Source organism: Taudactylus pleione, unplaced genomic scaffold (genome assembly GCF_031769625.1).
Source record: "Taudactylus pleione unplaced genomic scaffold, aTauple2 ptg000275l, whole genome shotgun sequence".
Taxonomy (NCBI): Eukaryota; Metazoa; Chordata; class Amphibia; order Anura; family Myobatrachidae; genus Taudactylus; species Taudactylus pleione.
Genome location: NW_028284677.1, coordinates 3,095,130 through 3,113,570, shown reverse-complemented (window position 1 = coordinate 3,113,570; position 18,441 = coordinate 3,095,130). Strand labels below are relative to the sequence as shown.

General features: G+C 45.5%; 1 protein-coding gene across 1 annotated transcript in view; it reads left to right on the top strand.

The window, feature by feature from the left end:
* Positions 1 to 18,441, top strand: part of LYST (lysosomal trafficking regulator) — a 507,705-nt gene that overhangs the window by 33,516 nt on the left and 455,748 nt on the right. The window contains exon 3 of the mRNA XM_088481579.1: positions 8,669 to 8,759. Coding sequence (XP_088337705.1) covers positions 8,669 to 8,759 — 91 coding nt within the window. The remainder of the gene's footprint in view (positions 1 to 8,668; positions 8,760 to 18,441) is intronic.

The window sequence follows — 18,441 nt, the reverse complement described above, 5'->3', positions numbered from 1 at the left end:
GTTTAATGGGAAGCCCTGGTGGCACAGCCATTTTCAGATCTCTCCAGATATTTTCAATCGGATTCAAGTCTGGGCTCTGGCTGGGCCACTCAAGGACATTCACAGAGTTGTGCTGAAGCCACTCCTTTGATATCTTTTCTGTGTGCTTAGGGTCGTTGTCCTGCTGAAAGATGAACAGTCGCCCCAGTCTGAGGTCAAGAGCGCTCTGGAGCAAGTTTTCATCCAGGGTGTCTCTGTACATTGCTGCATTCATCTTTCCCTCTATCCTGACTAGTCTCCCAGTTCCTGCAGCTGAAAAACATTCCCACAGCATGATGTTGCCACCACCATGCTTCACTGTATGGATGGTATTGGCCTGGTGATGAGTAGTTCCTGGTTTCCACCAAACATAATGCCTGGTGTTGACGCCAAAGAGTTCAATCTTTGTCTTATCAGACCAGAGAATTTTGTTTCTCATGGTCTGAGAATCCTTCAGGTGCATTTTGGCAAACTCCAGGCGGGCTGCCAAGTGCTTTTTACTAAGGAGTGGCTTCCATCTGGCCACTCTACCATACAGGCCTGATTTGGAGGATTGCTGCAGAGATGGTTGTCCTTCTGGAAGGTTCTCCTCTCTCCACAGAGGAATGCTGTAGCTCTGACAGTGACCATCGGGTTCTTGGTCACCTCCCTGACTAGGGCCCTTCTCCCACAATCGCTCAGTTTAGACGGCCGGCCAACTCTAGGAAGAGTCCTGGTGGTTCCGAACTTCTTCCATTTACAGATGATGGAGGCCACTGTGCTCATTAGGACCTTCAAAGCAGCAGATATTTTTCTGTACCCTTCCCCAGATTTGTGCCTCGAGACAATCCTGTCTCGGGGGTGTACAGACAATTCCTTGGACTTCATGCATGGTTTGTGCTCTAACATGCACTGTCAAGTATGGGACCTTTTAGACTGGTAAATTCAGTTGTTTGAACATGATTTTGAAAGGCATACACCTGAGGTAGACTGCAATTAAGCTGTAGGAACATCTCAAGGATGATCAGTGGAAACGGGATGCACTTGAGCTCAGTTTTGAGCTTCATGGCAAAGGCTGTGAATACTTATGTACATGTGATTTTATTAGGTATTTTTTATTAGTTACAAAAATCTCAAAAAAAAAAAACCTTCTTACACGTTGTCATTATGGGATATTGTGTGTAGAATTTTGAGGACAAAAATTAATTTTTATTCCATTTTGGAATAAGGCTGTGACATAACAAAATGTGGAAAAGGTGAAGCGCTGTGAATACTTTCCAAATGCACTGTACCTGGGTCCGAGAAGTGGTCTTTCATAGGTATGCCCTCACTTTCAGGAGACATCCTCCCCAGAAGTTTTTTTGCACAGATCCTCCAGCAGATGCTGTAAAAGCTTTGGCCCTTCAGAAAGCCATTCACTTCCTGCTGTAGGCAGGGGTAATAATCCCGGTTCCTGTGTCGCAACAGGGAAGAGGTTATTATTCCAATCTATTTCTGGTTCCGAATCCGAATGGAGCTTCTCTCCCTATACTAAATCTAAAAACCCTCAACAGGTTTATCCATGTACCCAAGATCACTATTTAAACTCCCTGATCAATTATTTTGGCAATGGAGCCAAAGGATTACATGGTTTCTCTAGACATGCAGGAAGTATATCTGCATGTTCCTATTATACCATTCCACCAGCAATTTTTACGGTTTGCTGTCCTTCAGCAACATTACCAATTTCAGGCTCCCCAGGTATTTACCAAAATAATGGCAGTCATGACGGCCTATCTCAGGCGTCGAAGAGTCAGAATTCTGCCATTATCTGGACGACCTTCTGATAATGGCACAGACTCTGGTTGTTTTACAAAACCATTTTCAACTGACCATAGCCTGCTTACAAAAACACAGCTGGATCATCAATTGGAAGAAATCATCACTTTCTCCAACACAGCAAATGGTACATCTGGGAGCTCATTTGGATTCTCTGGCACTGACTTTCTGCCAGATAACAAGATTGTGGCCCTATCATTGCGAATACGCAAGCTGCTACGCAAGCGAAGGGTATCCATTCTGTTAGCAATGCAGGTGCTGGGATCAATGGTATCCACCTTCGACATAGTGGGGTATGCTCAGTTCCATTCCAGGCCTCTGCAAAGATTGATTCTCTCCAAGTGGAACTGACAGTACCATCGAATAAAGTCCCAGGGATACTTCTCACTCCAGAAGTCCGTCACTCCCTCCTGTGGTGGCTGAGAAAGGATCATCTGAACAAAGGGCGTCCATTCTGGATTCCAAATTGGGAGCTTCTCACCACAGATGCCAGTCTTCGCAGATGGGGAGCAGTGACAGGTCATCACACCTTATAGGGAAGATGGACAAATCAGGAAAGTCATCTGCCCATAAACATTCTGGAACTGCAGACAGTATACAAAGTACTTATCATGGCTCAGGACCTGCTCCAGGGCAAGCTGGTCCAAATCCAGTCCGACAATGCGACAACAGTGGCCTACCTCAATCATCAGGGAGGCACAAGAAAATACGCAGCCATGAAAGAAGTGACAAGGGTTCTGATTTGGGCAGAACGGCCATCTCAGCAATAGTCATATCGGGAATACTCAATTGGGAAGCAGACTTCCTAATTCGCAAGGGATATACACACCAGAGAGTGGTGTCTCCATCCGGGAGTATTTCAGCTCCTGGTAAACAAATGGGGTCTACCAGAGAATCTCAGGGCATCACGTCACAACTACAAGGTCCCCAGGTACGGGTCCAAGTCCAGAGACCCATCTGCAACCTTTGTGGATGCACTGGCTGTAAGGTGGGACTTCAAGCTGGAGTATCTTTCCTCAGATCTCCCTCCCAAGATTTCTCAGGAATTTCAAGCAGGAAGGCGGAACAGTAATACTGGTGGCTTTGGCTTGGCCCAGGCATAATTGGCTCACTGACATACAGAATCTGTCAATAGACAGTCCATATCCTCTTCCTCTATGGCAGGATCTGCTAACGCAGGACCCCTGCCGGCATCCGGACTTACCTTGTCTGGCTTTGACGGCATGGCTCTTGAATCTTCCATCCTAAGAGCAAAAGGTTTTTCCAATACTGTAATCCAAACGATGCTTAGGGCACGGAAGCCGGCCTCTGCCCGCATCTATTAGAGTTTGGCTTTCTTTTGGTCAATGGTGTTCCCACAAAGTATGATCCTACGTTTTTTAGGATTTCCAGGATACTGGCTTTTTTCCAGGCAGCTTTAGACCATGGTTTCTGCCTGTCCACTTTGAGAGTTCAGGTTTCTGCACTGTCAGTCTGGTTCCAGAAGAAGATTGCGATGTTAGAATGTGTTTCCAAGGAGTTCTGCAGGTTCAGCCTCCTTTTGTTCCACTGGTAGCACTGTGGAATTTGTCTTTGGTTCTTGGGGGGCTACAAGCTCCTCCATTTGAACCTTTAGACTCTGTAGATTTGAAGTGGTTTACAGCGAAGACACTTTTTCTTCTCGCTATCTCTTCTGCTCGCAGAGTCTCTGATTTGGCAGCGCTTTCTTGTCGCTCTCCATTTTTGATTTTTCACCAGGATAAAGCTGTTCTTCGTACAAGGGAGTGTCCTGTTTTTCATGTAAATGAAGAAATTGTAGTTCTAGCTTTTCAGGCTCCAGATCTTTCTGTAGGTGAAGCCTCTCTCGATGTAGTTCATGCTCTCTGCATCTATGTGGAGCGCACGAACTGTTACAAAATGAGCATCTGATTTTCTATTATATGGTTTTCACAAACGACGATGGCCAGCTAATAAGCAGACTCTGGCGAGATGGCTACGGATGACTATCTCTCAGTACACACAGGCTGATCTCCCTGTCCCAAGCACAGTGACGACTTATTCTACTCTGTTTGTAGGGTCATCATGGGCATTTAGTTGTGGTTCCTCGGCTGAACAATTGTGCAAGGCAGGTATGTGGTATTCTGTCCACAATTTTCTTAGATTTTATGCCTTTGATACTTTTGCCTCTCAGGATGCGACTAGTTCTCCTTCTGCTTAGAAGCGTCCCCCACCCTAGGGGAACTGCTTTAAGACATCCCCATGGTATCCTTGGGGATCCTTATGGACCCTGAAGAAGAAAATTAGAGTTATGGTAGACTTACCTAGATGACTCCTTTTCTTCGAGGTCCATAGGGTCCACCCACCCTGGTGCACCTGGCTGCATGGGTAATTTTCTATTTTGGTCACATTCTATGTAAGTGTTTCTGGTGTACGATTGCTCTTCCTTCTCCTCTCCCTTCTCCTGCTTTGAGGCTTGTTAACTAAACTGAAGTCCTAATGCTAGGGGTATATATGGAGGAGGACCCGAGGCATTGTGGGAGCTGAAGCTTTAACTGTTTAGTACCTGGTCTCCAACCATAATATTCACCATGGTATCCCTGTGGACCCTATTGACCTAGAAGAAAAGGAGTTGTCTAGGTAAGTATACCATAACTCTAATTTTCAGACACACTACTGTGCTTGTGTTTTTTTTCTGGTCTTGGTGAACACTTTATTGGATTTCTTATGCTGCTGTTTAGTATTTCTCTTTTGCAAGATAATGATCATGCTCATACGTGTTCATAGACTGATCTGAAGGAATACCTAGCAAATGAGAATGTGTCATAGAAATGTGTACTTGTTAATGCGGTCACTTATATGTGTATAAGTAGTTATTTTGAAGCTGTAGTCTCTTCACATCCCTGATCTCTCTCATACAAATAAAAACAACTGATAATTGTAGCTCACACTTCTGATAGACTGTTGACTGTAGTTTTACATTTTTATTAGATACGGTGTCATGGAGGGTAAGACTTATGAAATATTAATCATACAGAGCATTCTTGTTGAGCATATTGTACAAACTGTCATTTAGTACAATCCCTCTGTTGATCTGCTAGTTGGGGTCAGTGGTAGATCTAGGCTTTACTTTTAAGAGGGGCGGTTTAAGAATGAATACTGACTCCTCCCCTTTCTACCCATTACTCCTCCCACTTATAGTCCTGTCACCAAAGTGAGTTTTTGTGGAAATTATAATACACAAAGGGGATAATTCAAATGTTTTTTTGTGCGCCCATATTTGCATAACGTCAGTCACTTTAGACAGGGCAATATGCAAATGTTTGTGTCGGCACCCTACTCCCTTTATTTTTTGTGCTTATCAGGAGGGGCGAGCAGAAATAATAAGCATGCGTGGCTGATTGGAGCAACGTTTGTATGGTATTGTTCCGTCAGGCACAGGGCGCTCAAAAAACATCTGAATCGTCTCAAACTCATTTGATTTTAAACTGTTCTTTCAATAGTTTTGGTCTACCAGTGGGAACTCTAGCAACACAAATAAGCTTGACCTGTGAACTATTGCAACATTAATTGACACAGAATACATGATTGTACACTATTGCTCTGTTTATGGACATTGCAGATTTCCTCTACTCGGATGCCAGTACTATCAGCCTAACAATAACCACTTTCAGTAATACATACAGTATTGCAAACTGCATATACAGGTTGAGTCTCCCATATCCAAAATGCTTGGGACCAGGGGTATTTTGGATAACGGAATAATCTGTATTTTGCAATATTTGCATATCATAATGAAATATCTTGGGAATGGGACCCAAATATACACACAGAATGCATTTATGTGTTATATATACCTTATACACACTGCCTGCAGGTAATTTTATACAATATTTTCAATAATTTTGTGGTTCAAGCAAAGTTTGTGTACAGAAATGAAATTCATTTATGTTTCATAAACACCTTATACACATAGCCTGAAGGTCATTTTATACAATATTTTTAATAATTTGTGCCTTAGACAAAGTTTGTGTACATTGTACCATAAAAAATCAAAGGTTTCATTATCTCAGTCATGCCAAAATAATTCCGTATTACGGAATATTTGGATATGGGAGACTCAACCTGTACAACCTAATGTCACAGGAGCCCATACCACACACAGCCCTTTGATCCCCAAAACACAGTGACAGCCCATATAGTTATCCATGCAACACATTGTGTCACGTAATGCTTAGACAATGCGCTCGTTTCCAGCAAATGCCACACTAAAGGATCCCCTCTTACACACGCGCGCGCACACACATGCACGTGCAAAAAAATACAACAAACTACAGTGATTAGTATATTTTTAAAACAGTAATTTTTTTTTTTTGTTTAGCATTACCAATGCTATCTGACATACATATACGCATAGTTGCAGAGGGTTAATTAGACTGGTAGTTTAAAAAAAATAAAACGTTAAATATCACAATTCGATTACCAAACCCTCTCACTCACCTGATTTCTTGTACAGTCAGTGTTGTGTATGATTGCAATTATTCACTGCATCCAGAGTCTGTCTGCAGGCTTGAAGGGTAAAACCGCCGAGTCCCCCCCCCCCTTGATCAGCCACTGCAGATTCAGCCATAACCAATTTGGTTTTGGGGCAAGATTTTGCTTGCTGCTTTCTTGCAGATTATCCCACCGCCAATACATATAACACACACACCCCCCCCCCCCCATGATAATCCCACCACAAAAATATATATATCTATCAAACTGTTCTGATAGTACTGAACACACATTTGTACTAGTAACAACAACTTTGTATGAAACTATTTGGGGCAATTTGTCCATCCCAGCTTGACTGACCCAAGGGTTAAAGGTGCTCTTGTTAAGAACCCCTGTGCTATACAGAACAAAGGATAGTTCTTGCCACTAATAAAATTAATAAGTTTATTTTCACATTTTAATATTATAGACAGTAAATTTATTGTTTCAATCTATACATTTCTGCAAAATTGTTAAGTAAGTAAAACTCATTTCTATGGGCTGTAACCATCACCCCTGACTCCCCACTGCACGGTGACTGGCCTAGCATCATTTTTTCACAGATAGAACCTATGGGCGATAGAGGCTGCCAGGTGGCCCCTGGCTCCAGGATGCGATCCTCATGTGATGGGTGATTCTATATCCTGATTGTTCCACGCTCTCCCAGTTTGTGTAGCCCCGTCCCCTCCCATGGATTGGCGGGTGCTGACTGAGTCCTGGGGATGCTGCTGATGGAAGCTGCTGGGAGAATTGCAGTCACAGCCAGAGCATGGTTACCTTGATAACAAGGACTCCCCGAGCCATCATTCACGGCCACCTTACTTGTAGCAAGAATGCGCTTCTGCACATGTGCTGAAGTTCATTCAGACTGCTGCACTGTCCGATTGGAATCAAGCTCTGATCGCGGTAGCTGCGGATGGGGAGCCGGTAGTCACCGCCCAGGCCGGTGGCGCCATCACTATGGCACTGGTGCAGAGCCGTGGTGAAATGCCCCTAGGCATTTGCTTAAAATTCCTATGCCTAGGGTTAAACATTCACTTAATGAAACACTATCCTGTTGTGTACAACAGTATTTGTGTCCCATGGCTCCCAACACGTCTAGCGTTCCCTCTAGGGGGCAAAAAGCACCCTGCCCTCCAGAAGAAGCACCCTGCCCTCACAGCCTGCGGGTGCCGTCTTCACCCGCGGGGTGCAGTGTCCCGCGGGTGGAGAAATGTGCAGTGACCCCGTCACCGCCGGAGAATGCGCCTTGCGTATTCTCCCTGTCTGCAGCGCTTGGGGGCTGCCCAGCGTGTCCGTAAGTGCCGGGCACGCCCCCTAGTATGATGAAAAAGGGGGCGCGTCTTATAGACACGCCCCCTTTTATGGCCACGCCCGCTTTTCAGACGCGCACAAAGTTGCCCTCTCTAGCTCCGGCGCCCTGCCTGCCGCCGGAGCTAGAGTGAACACTACACATCTGATAGCAATAGGTGCAAATTTAAGTCTTGATGCGTATAATACTGTAGTTCACGTGCTTACATACTCCACACACTTAAGCAGTCTGTCAGATACAAAGTAGAACAAAAAAAAGCTAAATCCATTACAAAATCACTAAAGCACTTAAACCCACAAAGTATATGATGTAATGTAATGTGAATGAGGTATATATTTTCTTGCAACCTGTTTTGTATAACTCTCTGAATTGGTCAAATAAGAAAATAAATGAGTTAATACTGATTTAGGAGTCATCAAGACAAATCTTTGGAGACCATTTATTTGTGTAGATTCACTACATCAGACCTAAAGGAGGAACATATTTTGGGTGATAAGTGATTTTTATTCAAAAACATGAACTATAACCCAAAACCATTGTTTCCCAAATTCTGTCCTCATGCTGAGCTCAACTCATGCTTTTAGGATTTCTGTGTGCGGAAACAGGATAATTATGGACCAAATTCAATATATATAGTCACCTTTGCATGCCTGAAGAGCTCCTGTAAACATGACCAGTTCTGGGTGGGTGTCTGTGAGGAGTGAATTTGCTCCAAACAAGTGACATTTGGTAGTTATGCTGTCCATATACAATACAATACAGGCAGATGTCTGTCATTTTCATATGATTTGGGTCTAGTTTTACAGAGTGTACAAGTTCTTGTTATGTTTAGTTTTCACATTGGTTTTGGCGTTAAGGAGATGATGTTTATGATACGCATATTTCGGCTCAAAATTTGCAAAAACCTTAGTTTTGTGACTAGATTTTTTTTTTTTTTAATTTATCTTTGTTTTCAGAATAGCCATTTGATTCTCCAAAATTAACACTTTAAATTCTTTATTTCAATAAATTGTATTTTTGTTTTTAATACAGGATCTAACATGTCGAGAGGAACTGATTACTCTCATTTTGTCTCTTCTGCCATTGGTGTGGAAGATTCCAGTGGATGAAGAAATGACCAGAGGTGAACTCATAATAATAAAATTATTCGTTTTGCCATCTTTGTGGACATTTTTTAAATTGGAGCACTTTTCAGTCAAGTTTTTTTTTTTTGTTTTTTTTCTTTTGTTTGTAAAATTCTATTATCTGGACTATAGAATTCTTATCTTTTTTTACTTCAACGTTCATCAGTGTTCTCTGACTTTGACTAATTTCATTCCTATAATAGTTCAGTTTTTATTATAATACTTTTTTCACCGAAACAAATTGTTTGCTTCCATATATGGTTTTATGCGTGCATTTTCTAAGCAGCCTCTTTCCTTCCTTGGTACTAAGCTTTTACCAGAATATTAACTAGAAGGTAAATGTTTCCATTTGGAACATTTGACATTATGTAATAGATGATAAAGCAAGTTACCCAATTGAAAATGGAACCAATTAATCGCAGCCATAGTGCTATCCATGTTTAGGAGGAGTCCACTCAGAGTAGGGGTTTACAGATTAAAGAAGGATGTGGAAGCCAGTCATTTGAAATCTAGAACCCAGGGGAAATATCCATTGACATCAATAGAATAAAAGACATCTAAACACAGCCAACTCTATTAACTTCTTCACTACTAAGTGTGAGTGAGATTCATCCTAAGCACTGCAGGAGCTGAAATGAGGAAGACTCGCCTAAAGCTGCGTCAACACTAGACGACATGGGTATAAAGCGATCCGACCGGCGACCCCCTTGCTGATGGGCCAACATATTGGGCAGCCCATACGCACCATACGATCCAGCGCCAGACTGCCTGATATGTTGGCCCCTGCCGCATCCTGTTGAATGGGGTCGTCAGCCGCACGTCAGGGTGGCCTGCATGTAGGGCCAACCTGATTATGCAGCTGATGACGCCACAGGAGCTTGCGCCGCAGAGTCTGGTAAATCGTTAAAAAAAAAAATGGTCTAGTGTGTACGCACCTTAAAAGTCCCGCTGTTAATAGTTGATGTCACTGGTAGTCTAGAGAATGAGAGGCCTTGTGTCGTCATTGCACCCGGGGAGTGATTATATTATTAATCCCCACCCACTCCTGGATCTGCAATACAGACATTTTCAAAAGCCATAAAAGTCCTGTTTCTCTTCCATTCTTGTGTCCACAGACTCATTGGTACCCTTGTTTTAAAAAGGAGAGCCTCCTCTTTCAAATTGTGTCCCCTGAAAAGCTATTCTCTGGTGAGCATGTATGATTAACAGAGTGCACCCTGTATTAAGAGAGGTGGGGGACTATGTGCATTCCCCGTTCGGGGCCCCCTCTTCTCTCCATGGCGGCTGCCAGTATCTGACAGCAGCAGTAGACACTAGTCTGTGCCCCCAGACCCGGGAAAATGGCGCGACAACCATTTTCCAGGTGATTTTCCCTACTGCGCATGTGCAAAGCGCAAGGAAAATGGCCGCATTACTCCGGCTGACGTGGGACCTTGGATAGGTAAGTATAAAGTACTGCACCCATTATAGATACGCCCCTGCCTGCACTGCAGAATTCATAATGAAGCCTAGGGTTGGGTGAATAACTCATCATGGCATCAGTAAACTTAAGGGTTTCCTCTTTTGAAAGAAGGGCATCCCCTATTTCAGAAATTGTGCCCCCTCATTAGTTATTTCTGATCACCAGCCAGTAACACCCTATACTACAGAAAGCCTTAAAATTCCAGATATTGGAGGTTTCAATGTACATATCTCCCCTGTCTTTGCATCAATAATCACAGGTGTCGCCTTACATTTCAAAATGTTATGTCTTGTTGGGCTTTCAATGTCATTCTTACAAATCTTATGCGTTCAATTCAAAAAGATTCAAAATAAATAAAAATGCATTCTAATTTTCAAATGCATAATGTATTATGATATCCAATGTGTGGAATCAGGATTTTTGCTATGTTGGAAAGGTGGATTAATGCCAAAGCAAGAATCACAAAGTATTTCTTGATAGTGGTTAGAAAACAAAATAAAAAAACACTATTTTTTAAGTTTTTTGAACTGATCAATTTTTATTAGTTTGACAGAGCAAACACAAACAAAAAGCCCCCCAAACAACCCACACAGTAACTACCAAAACTTTTGCACAAGTAAGGACTTTCCATACATAAAAAAAAATAATTCATACATCAACACAGTCAAAATGGATATAACCACAGACAGAATAAGGGCAACAAAATGGTACAATATTCCGAGTGGAGGAGGGGACAGCACACAGGAGGTATTTTGGGGGTGCAGAGGGAGAGACTGCTGCAGGGGCGGGCTGCAGGTGTGAGGGGCATTGGCAGGAGCGGGCGTGCGGAGCAGTGACATCAGCGGGCGGCAGAGTCGCTCATTGGTGCTGGGCATGCATTTGAGAAATTAAAATCGATAAGACACAGATGCATGGACTTATCCATGCATCTGTGGTAAAAATTGAATACTGTATGTGTAAAATTTAAAAAAATAAAAGGATGTGGCCCTTCCACCCAAAGCACAACCAGCCCTGGGCTTTTCACTGCCGGTCCTGGTTGTGAAAATGCAGGTGACAAAAAGCATAGAGATCCCCTGTATTTGGCACAACCAGCACTGGGTTCAGCCAAGCTGGTTTTGGAAATACAGGGGACAAAAAGAGTAGGGGTCCCCTGTATTATTTGTAACCAGCACCAAGCTCTGTATAGTGAGGGGATAATGCCACAGCCAGGGTATCCCTTTCACAGTGTCCCCCAGCCAAAGCATTACCCCTGACCACTAGCCAAGGGGACTCCCCCAATAAAGTGGTCCCCCTCTCCAGGGCACCCCAGGCCTAGGCTGAAAGCCCGGGTCTATCCCTGGCACGCCTGGGCGGCGGGAGCCGGGTTGATTGTGTAAAGTGTAGTGTAAAAAAATAATGTCCTTTGCAGGTGAACCACAGGTCCCAGCAAAACTCCCTCACATACTGGTACTTGGAGAACTAAAAGTACCAGCATGCAGGGCATTACGGGCCTGCTGGCACCTGTAGGCTACCTGTAAAAGAAAATATTAAAATAAACACAATGCACTTTAATATTTAAAAAGTTTATTTTACTGCATCTACACCTGGGGGCGGCAGCCTTTAAGCTTTTTTTTTACGGAACCGCTGCCGCCCCAGGACTACTGGTGTCTTCACCTGGGGAGTGGCAGCCAATTGGCTCTTTTACGCGGCTGCCACCTTCCCATGGCTTCCGATGTCCTCTTCACCTAGTGGGCAGCTGCCTTTGAGCTCTTTTACATGGCCGTCGCCCACTAAGACTTCTGGCGTCTTCTTTCTTCGGGAGCTCTTCACTGCTCCCTCCCCGCAGGCTGACTGCCATGCCGCTGCCTTGCGCTGGCTTATGTAAACCAGCCAAGGGGGTGAGGCGATGACATCGCGAGCCGTGATTGCCTTGCGGCAGCCATCTTTGAATTTCCGAAATTGCACATTTTTTTTTTAAATGGGCACCGCTGCCGAACTCTGCAGAATGGCTGGCAGGGACTGGATCCTCTCCTATCCAGGCCTGCCGCTAACTGCACCGCTGCCGTGTCCCACAGCCAGCACTGCCGCTGTACCCCGCCGCTAACGCCAGCACCAAAGCCAGGTTCGTGCCGCAACTAACGCCTGCTACCTCCGCTGGGTCCCACGCTGTGAATGCCCACAGTACACAGTATGCCCTCAGGTGGCTGGAGGACACCTGCTGAGACTGCGCAACAAGTTGAAGCTCCCTATCTATATAATGGGGCATTTGTGAGCTAATAGTTTGAGAAAGTTACAGTATTTAATTACCTGAACCCCAAAAGGCCCTACACTGGAACAAGAGCTATATAATGAAACAAACCCCAAGTCTAAATTCGCCCTCTACCCTGATTTATGCCTTCCCAAAAATCCCCCATAGATTACAGCAGAAACGTGGTCCTAACTGAAAGTGGCCGAAAAAAAGTGACCGATTAAACTTTAGTTTACTCCCAAATCATTTAATATTTTTTTGTCCTGAAATTTGGCATGCCGAGCGACAGTTCTTTTCAGCTTGGTAGTCCAATAGCTTTTGAAGTGTAGACCCTTAGGCCCCCCTCTCTCAGGAATTCTCTATGGGAGAATTCTTTTTTTTTTTTTTATTCAGCCTTAATACAAGGGCACGGCTGTACCAGTATGGATAATCACATAGAAATGTAATTAACAAAAAAAAAGAAAATAAATAAAAAAATTTAAGTATAAACACAATTAAAGGGGAAAGAAAAGGCTGCACTGTCCAACTGCTATGTTGGCATTGGTCGCACCATCTTGGAAGATGAGGCTCTCCGATCACAACTGTACAGAAACAATAAGCATACAACAACCCAAACACATGTCAACAAGGGGCATATTGCAACTCCCAACAGAAAGCGGTACTGGACCTGCATGTTGAACCCCCATACCGATCATAGCTAAGCATGAGGACGAACATAACTGGATTCAAGCCACCTGTTCCAGATACTATTAAACATGTAGCTGTAGCGAAGTTTGACTGTAACGTGAACCAGAGACAGCATAACAAGGAAGGACAAATTACTTCAAAGGAGAGATTTGAATGGGGGGAGGCCCATCAGGGAATTGAACTTATAAGGCATGTCCAAGCTGCTAGTATCTATGAAAAAAAATATTGGGTAAATGGTAGGCATTCCACAGCTGAATAAATGATTTAAGGCAGTGGTGCCCAAACTTATTTGAATCACGGCACCCTAGAGTGTCAGCATTGTTTTCACGGCACCCCTGAGCCAAAAGTTTTTTATTGAGAGAAAAATTATGTAAATTGTGGTGACCTGTCATCCTTAGGGTTAGTTATGTGGTGGTGGACAAGTTTGTGCTTCTGTTTGTTCAAATATTTACATTACATTGACCATAAATAATTTGATTTGGTGCTGGACCAACCTGAGGCACCCCTGCAATTGTCCCACACCGTTTGGTAACCACTGATTTAAGGATATGAATGTCCTATAAGTGACCCATTGTGATTATACCTTTAGACCCCACACCGTCATAGGCTGCACCCACACGCGCCTAGATTAGGCCAAAAAGTGAGCAGTGTACATTCATTTTATATTCTCTGTCTGCTGGGCATCCATGGTCTATAAAAATCAACGTTAACTGGAGAGAGAGAGAGGCAATTTTTACACTGTTTACTTGATGTATTAATAACCACTGGCGGACAAACATGTGAAATTATCCAAGGTGTGCTTATCACATCATGAAATTGTCCAAGGTGTGCTTATCACATCATAAAAGAAAATGATTTCCGATATTTGCACATGTAAGACTATCACATATACTGCATACAATCTACACTATTGTATTTCTTTTTCTTTCTACCTTTTTTTTTTTTTTTTGCTCCCACCTCAGTATATATGAACTAAGAACATTGGACCTCATTCAGAGGCGGTCACAAGTAGCGATCGCTCTTTGAATGAGGGCGGGTGCTTCTTTTTTTTTTTTTGGTGCGGCCTCCTGGTCGCAAGCTAAGCTGTGGGTTACCACCCACAGCTTAGCTAGTGACCAGGGTGATGGTCGCGATGGTGATCACCATCGCGACCATCGGGGCTTGCGACCAGACCCTAAGGTTGGGTCTCTGCACTCGCAAGCCCCAGGGAGCTTTCTGCTCTGATGGAGCAGGAAGCTCCCCACTGACTTCACTGACTATGTCAATGCGGCCGCCCCCAACAAAACGGTAGGCGTTCCTTAAGAAACACCTCCATTTTGTAAACCAGCCCACCTACAAAAAGGGGCGAGCTGTCAATCAACATCGACAGCTACCTCTTTTGTAGCGAGCTCCGGAGCGAGAGAGTTTCTCTCTCGCTTCGGGGCTTGCGCACGCGCAGTGTGGCCGCTACGCATGGGCAGGGCTACCCATCGACCCGGTTGCGAGCACATCGGAGCTTGTGATCGGGTCTGAATGACCCCCATTGACCTAAGCCACCATAAATCATCGCACTGGGGTTCTGATTACGTTGGAAATACCAACCCCTTTTTAAAGATGTTCTACAGAATCTCCTCTATTCCTGGTTGTGATTGTAGACCTTATACAATTGTAGCTTTGATGCAACTATCCAATAATAAGTTATTTTCTACATCAGGGTCCATAGGGGATCCACAGGATACCTTGGGGTATTGGTGATGACGTCAGGCATCGGACACCACAGAGTTAAATTTTCATCCTCCCAGGATGCACTGGGGTCCCTCTCCTATACCCCGCCCCCGAGCCAAGGCATCTGTTTCGTTGGTGTCTGGCCAGGAGTCTGATCACTTGCAAGCAGATTGGGGCTATAATGGCCCCTGAAGTTTTCTTCAAGCAGCTGTGGCTGCACAAATGAGCTGTACAGCATGGACAGTCAGTACTGACGTCCATGCTGTCGCTCTTACACCCTGCCGGACCAGAACGCCGGTACTGATCTGGGGATGATGGTAGGTATCTGGGGTCACAGCTAGCAGTGACCTTGGATTACCTGGACTTTGGCCGTATTCAAGGGGGCCGCGGAGGGTACCCACCGGTAACACAGTCCTGTACAGCACCTGACAGACGTTTTACAGGGGGAGTAATCATTGCGGCCTGCTAAGCGGCCTTTAATGTCTCAGACAGCTCATTATGATAAGGATGACATGACGTCTGACGGAGAGATTTTTGACCCCTCAGACCAGGAGCTCCCTTGTACTAAGGAGGTGGAGTCCAAGTCTAAAATATATATACCTGGCTTTATACGGGCAGTCCGTGCGGCCTTGGTTATTACAGATGACTATCCCTCAGTGGCCAAATCTAAATATGCTTTCTTTAAGGATATTAGTGGTGATGCCACCATATTCCCTCTTATCTGGTCAGTAAGTGGATCGTTTAGAGGAGGCGTGGAAAAATCCAGGTAGGCTGTACCAGCCTCAAAAATGTTTGGCTTTTGCATACCCCTTTGCGGATAATTATTTTTCCAAATGGGGAAACCCCTCCACAGGTGGATTCACATGCCTAGTGGAGGAGTGCTACAATGCCCACCATGTCCTACTTAAAGGATGCTACGGATCGCAAGGTGGAAATATGCCTGAAATCCATTTATTCCCTTGCGGAGTGGGGGGCATCCAGACCGGCAATGGCCGTGTGCTGGGTTGCCAGGGTCATGGAGCGTTGGGCTGATAGCTTGGAGATGTCTCTAGATTCTGACTCGTCATCTGAGCAGGTGGAGTTAGTTGGTAACCTCAGAGACTCGGCTACGTACATTAATGAGGCAGCCTTAAATATAGGGCTCCTCACTTCCAGAATCTCCTCAGCAGCAGTGGCTGCGCGCCGCACCCTCTGGTTGCGTTCTTTGAAAGCAGACTCCGATTCCAAAAAGGGGTGGAATACTTGCCCTTTAATGGACAGGTCCTGTTTGTCCCTGATCTGGACAAAATTGTGGCCACTCTGGCAGCAGCTAAGTCTGCGTGTCTACCATCGTCGACAGTCCCATCAGGTTCTGGTACTTTGAACTTATTCTGGGCCCTATAGGGCCGAAAGGATAAAGTGCACTCCTTTGCTAGACAGGCAGTCTACAAGACGTCCAACTCCCAAGTCGGACGATAAGTCCTCAACCTGACTGGACGGGCCTCCCCATGGGGGACCCCAAAGTGGGAGGTCGGCTTCTTCAGTTCGCCCAGTGTTGGTGTCTCACAACCGTAGACACTTGGGTAAGAGAAGTGGTCTCTCAGGGGTACGCCCTCTCCTTCCGGCGGAGACCTTTCCAGGCGGTTTTTCACCACGGGCCTTCAGTCAGACAAAGACGAGGCCCGGGAATTCTGGAAGGTGATCCACTCTATGCTCCAGGCTGGAGTTATAGTGCCGGTCCCGTTGTCCCAGAGAGGATCGGGGTATTACTCCAATTTTTTTCTGGTACAGAAACCCAATGGGTCGTAAAGGCCCATCCTCAACCTCAAATCAATCAACAAATTCTTGAGGGTTCCTCTGTTCAGGTTGGAGACCCTGCGATGGAGCCTGTGGATTTTATGGTGTCGCTATATATTCAGGATGCTTACCTGCATATTCTCATTGTCTCAGCACACCAGTGTTTCCTCGGGTTTGCAGTAGGAGACCAACACTTCCAATTTCAGGCACCGCCCTTTGGTCTGGCCACTGCGCCTCGAGTGTTTGCCAAAGTCATGGCAGCCTACCTGCGGATGCAGGGGGTCCGCTTGATGCCCTATCTGGACGACCTTCTGCTGTGGGCATGGTCTCAAGAGATCCTTCAGCGCCATCTGCAATTGACAGTCTCTGTGTTGCAGGCTCACGGCTGGCTGATAAATAAAGAAGTCATCCCCGGTGCCATCACAGAGGATGCTCCATCTCTGAGCCCTGTTGGACTCCCAACATCAGATGATCTTTGTGACGGAGGAAAAGATCTCTGCATTACAGGCAAAAGTACGCAGTTACCTGCAGAGTCGCCGGGTGTCTATTCACTCGGCGGATGAGGTTACTGGGATCCATGGTGTCGATGTTCGACATGGTGGAATTTGCCCAGTTTCACTCCAGATCTCTGCAGAAGTTGATCCTCTCCAAATGGAATGGGTTGCCCCACTGGATATAGAGACAGACAATGGTGCTGTCACCGGAGGTACGTCTGTCGTTAGCCTGGTGGCAGGTACTCACCTGAACAGGGGGCGCCCCTTTTGGATTGCGGACTGTGTCCTTCTGACGTCGGACGCCAGTCTTCGAGGTTGGGGAGCAGTGCGCTTCCAATCAACATCTTGGAACTAAGGGCAGTATTCAAAGCTCTCCAACAAGCAAGACATGTCCTCCACGGAAAGCCCGTGCAGGTGCAGTTGGACAACGCCACCATGGTGGCTTACATAAACAGCCAAGGAGGAACCCGCAGTCAGGCGGTCTTGACAGAGGTGCCCGCATTCTAGCTTGGGCGGAAGGCAATCTATCCTGCCATCTCAGCAGTGTTCATACCAGGAGTCCTCAAATGGGAAGCAGACTTTCTCAGCCATCAAGACGTGCATCCAGTAGAGTGGTCTCTTCACCAGGAGGTGTTTCAGCTACTGGTGAACAAGTTGGGCCATCCAGAGATAGACCTCATGGTCTCCCGACACAACAAGCTTCCTGTGTATGGGTGAAGAACAAGAGACACAGAGGCACTTCTGGTAGACGCGCTGTCGGTCCAGTGGACCTTCCAGTTTATGTACCTCTTCCCTCCGTTCTCCCTTCTTCCTCCAGTGATTCGCAAATTCAATCAAGAAGGCGGCAATCTCCTGCTGATGGCTCCAGACGGCACTGGTACTCAGATCTCAGGAGCCTATCCATAGACGCTCCGATGCGGTTGCCTCTCCGTCCGGACCTGTTGTCTCAAGGTCCTTGCCATCACCCAGACCTGTGCTGTCTGTCTTTGATGGCGTGGCTGTTGAGATTGCCCTCTTGAGGTCCAGGGGTTTTTCCAGCTCTGTTGTTAACACCATGCTCAGAGCTCGGAAGCCGGCTTCTGCAAGAATTTACCACCGAGTGTGGCATACTTTCTTTGAATGGTGTCGACCTAGAGGCTATGATCCTCAGGTTTTTAGGATATCCAGGATTTTGGCTTTCCTACAAGCAGGGTTTAGATCACGGTCTTCGCCTTGCTTCACTGAAGGTACAGGTTTCCGCCCTCTGTGTGGTTTCAGCGTAGGATTGCCACACTTCCTGATGTCCACACTTTTATGCAAGGTGTACTTCGCATACAGCCTCCCTTTGTTCC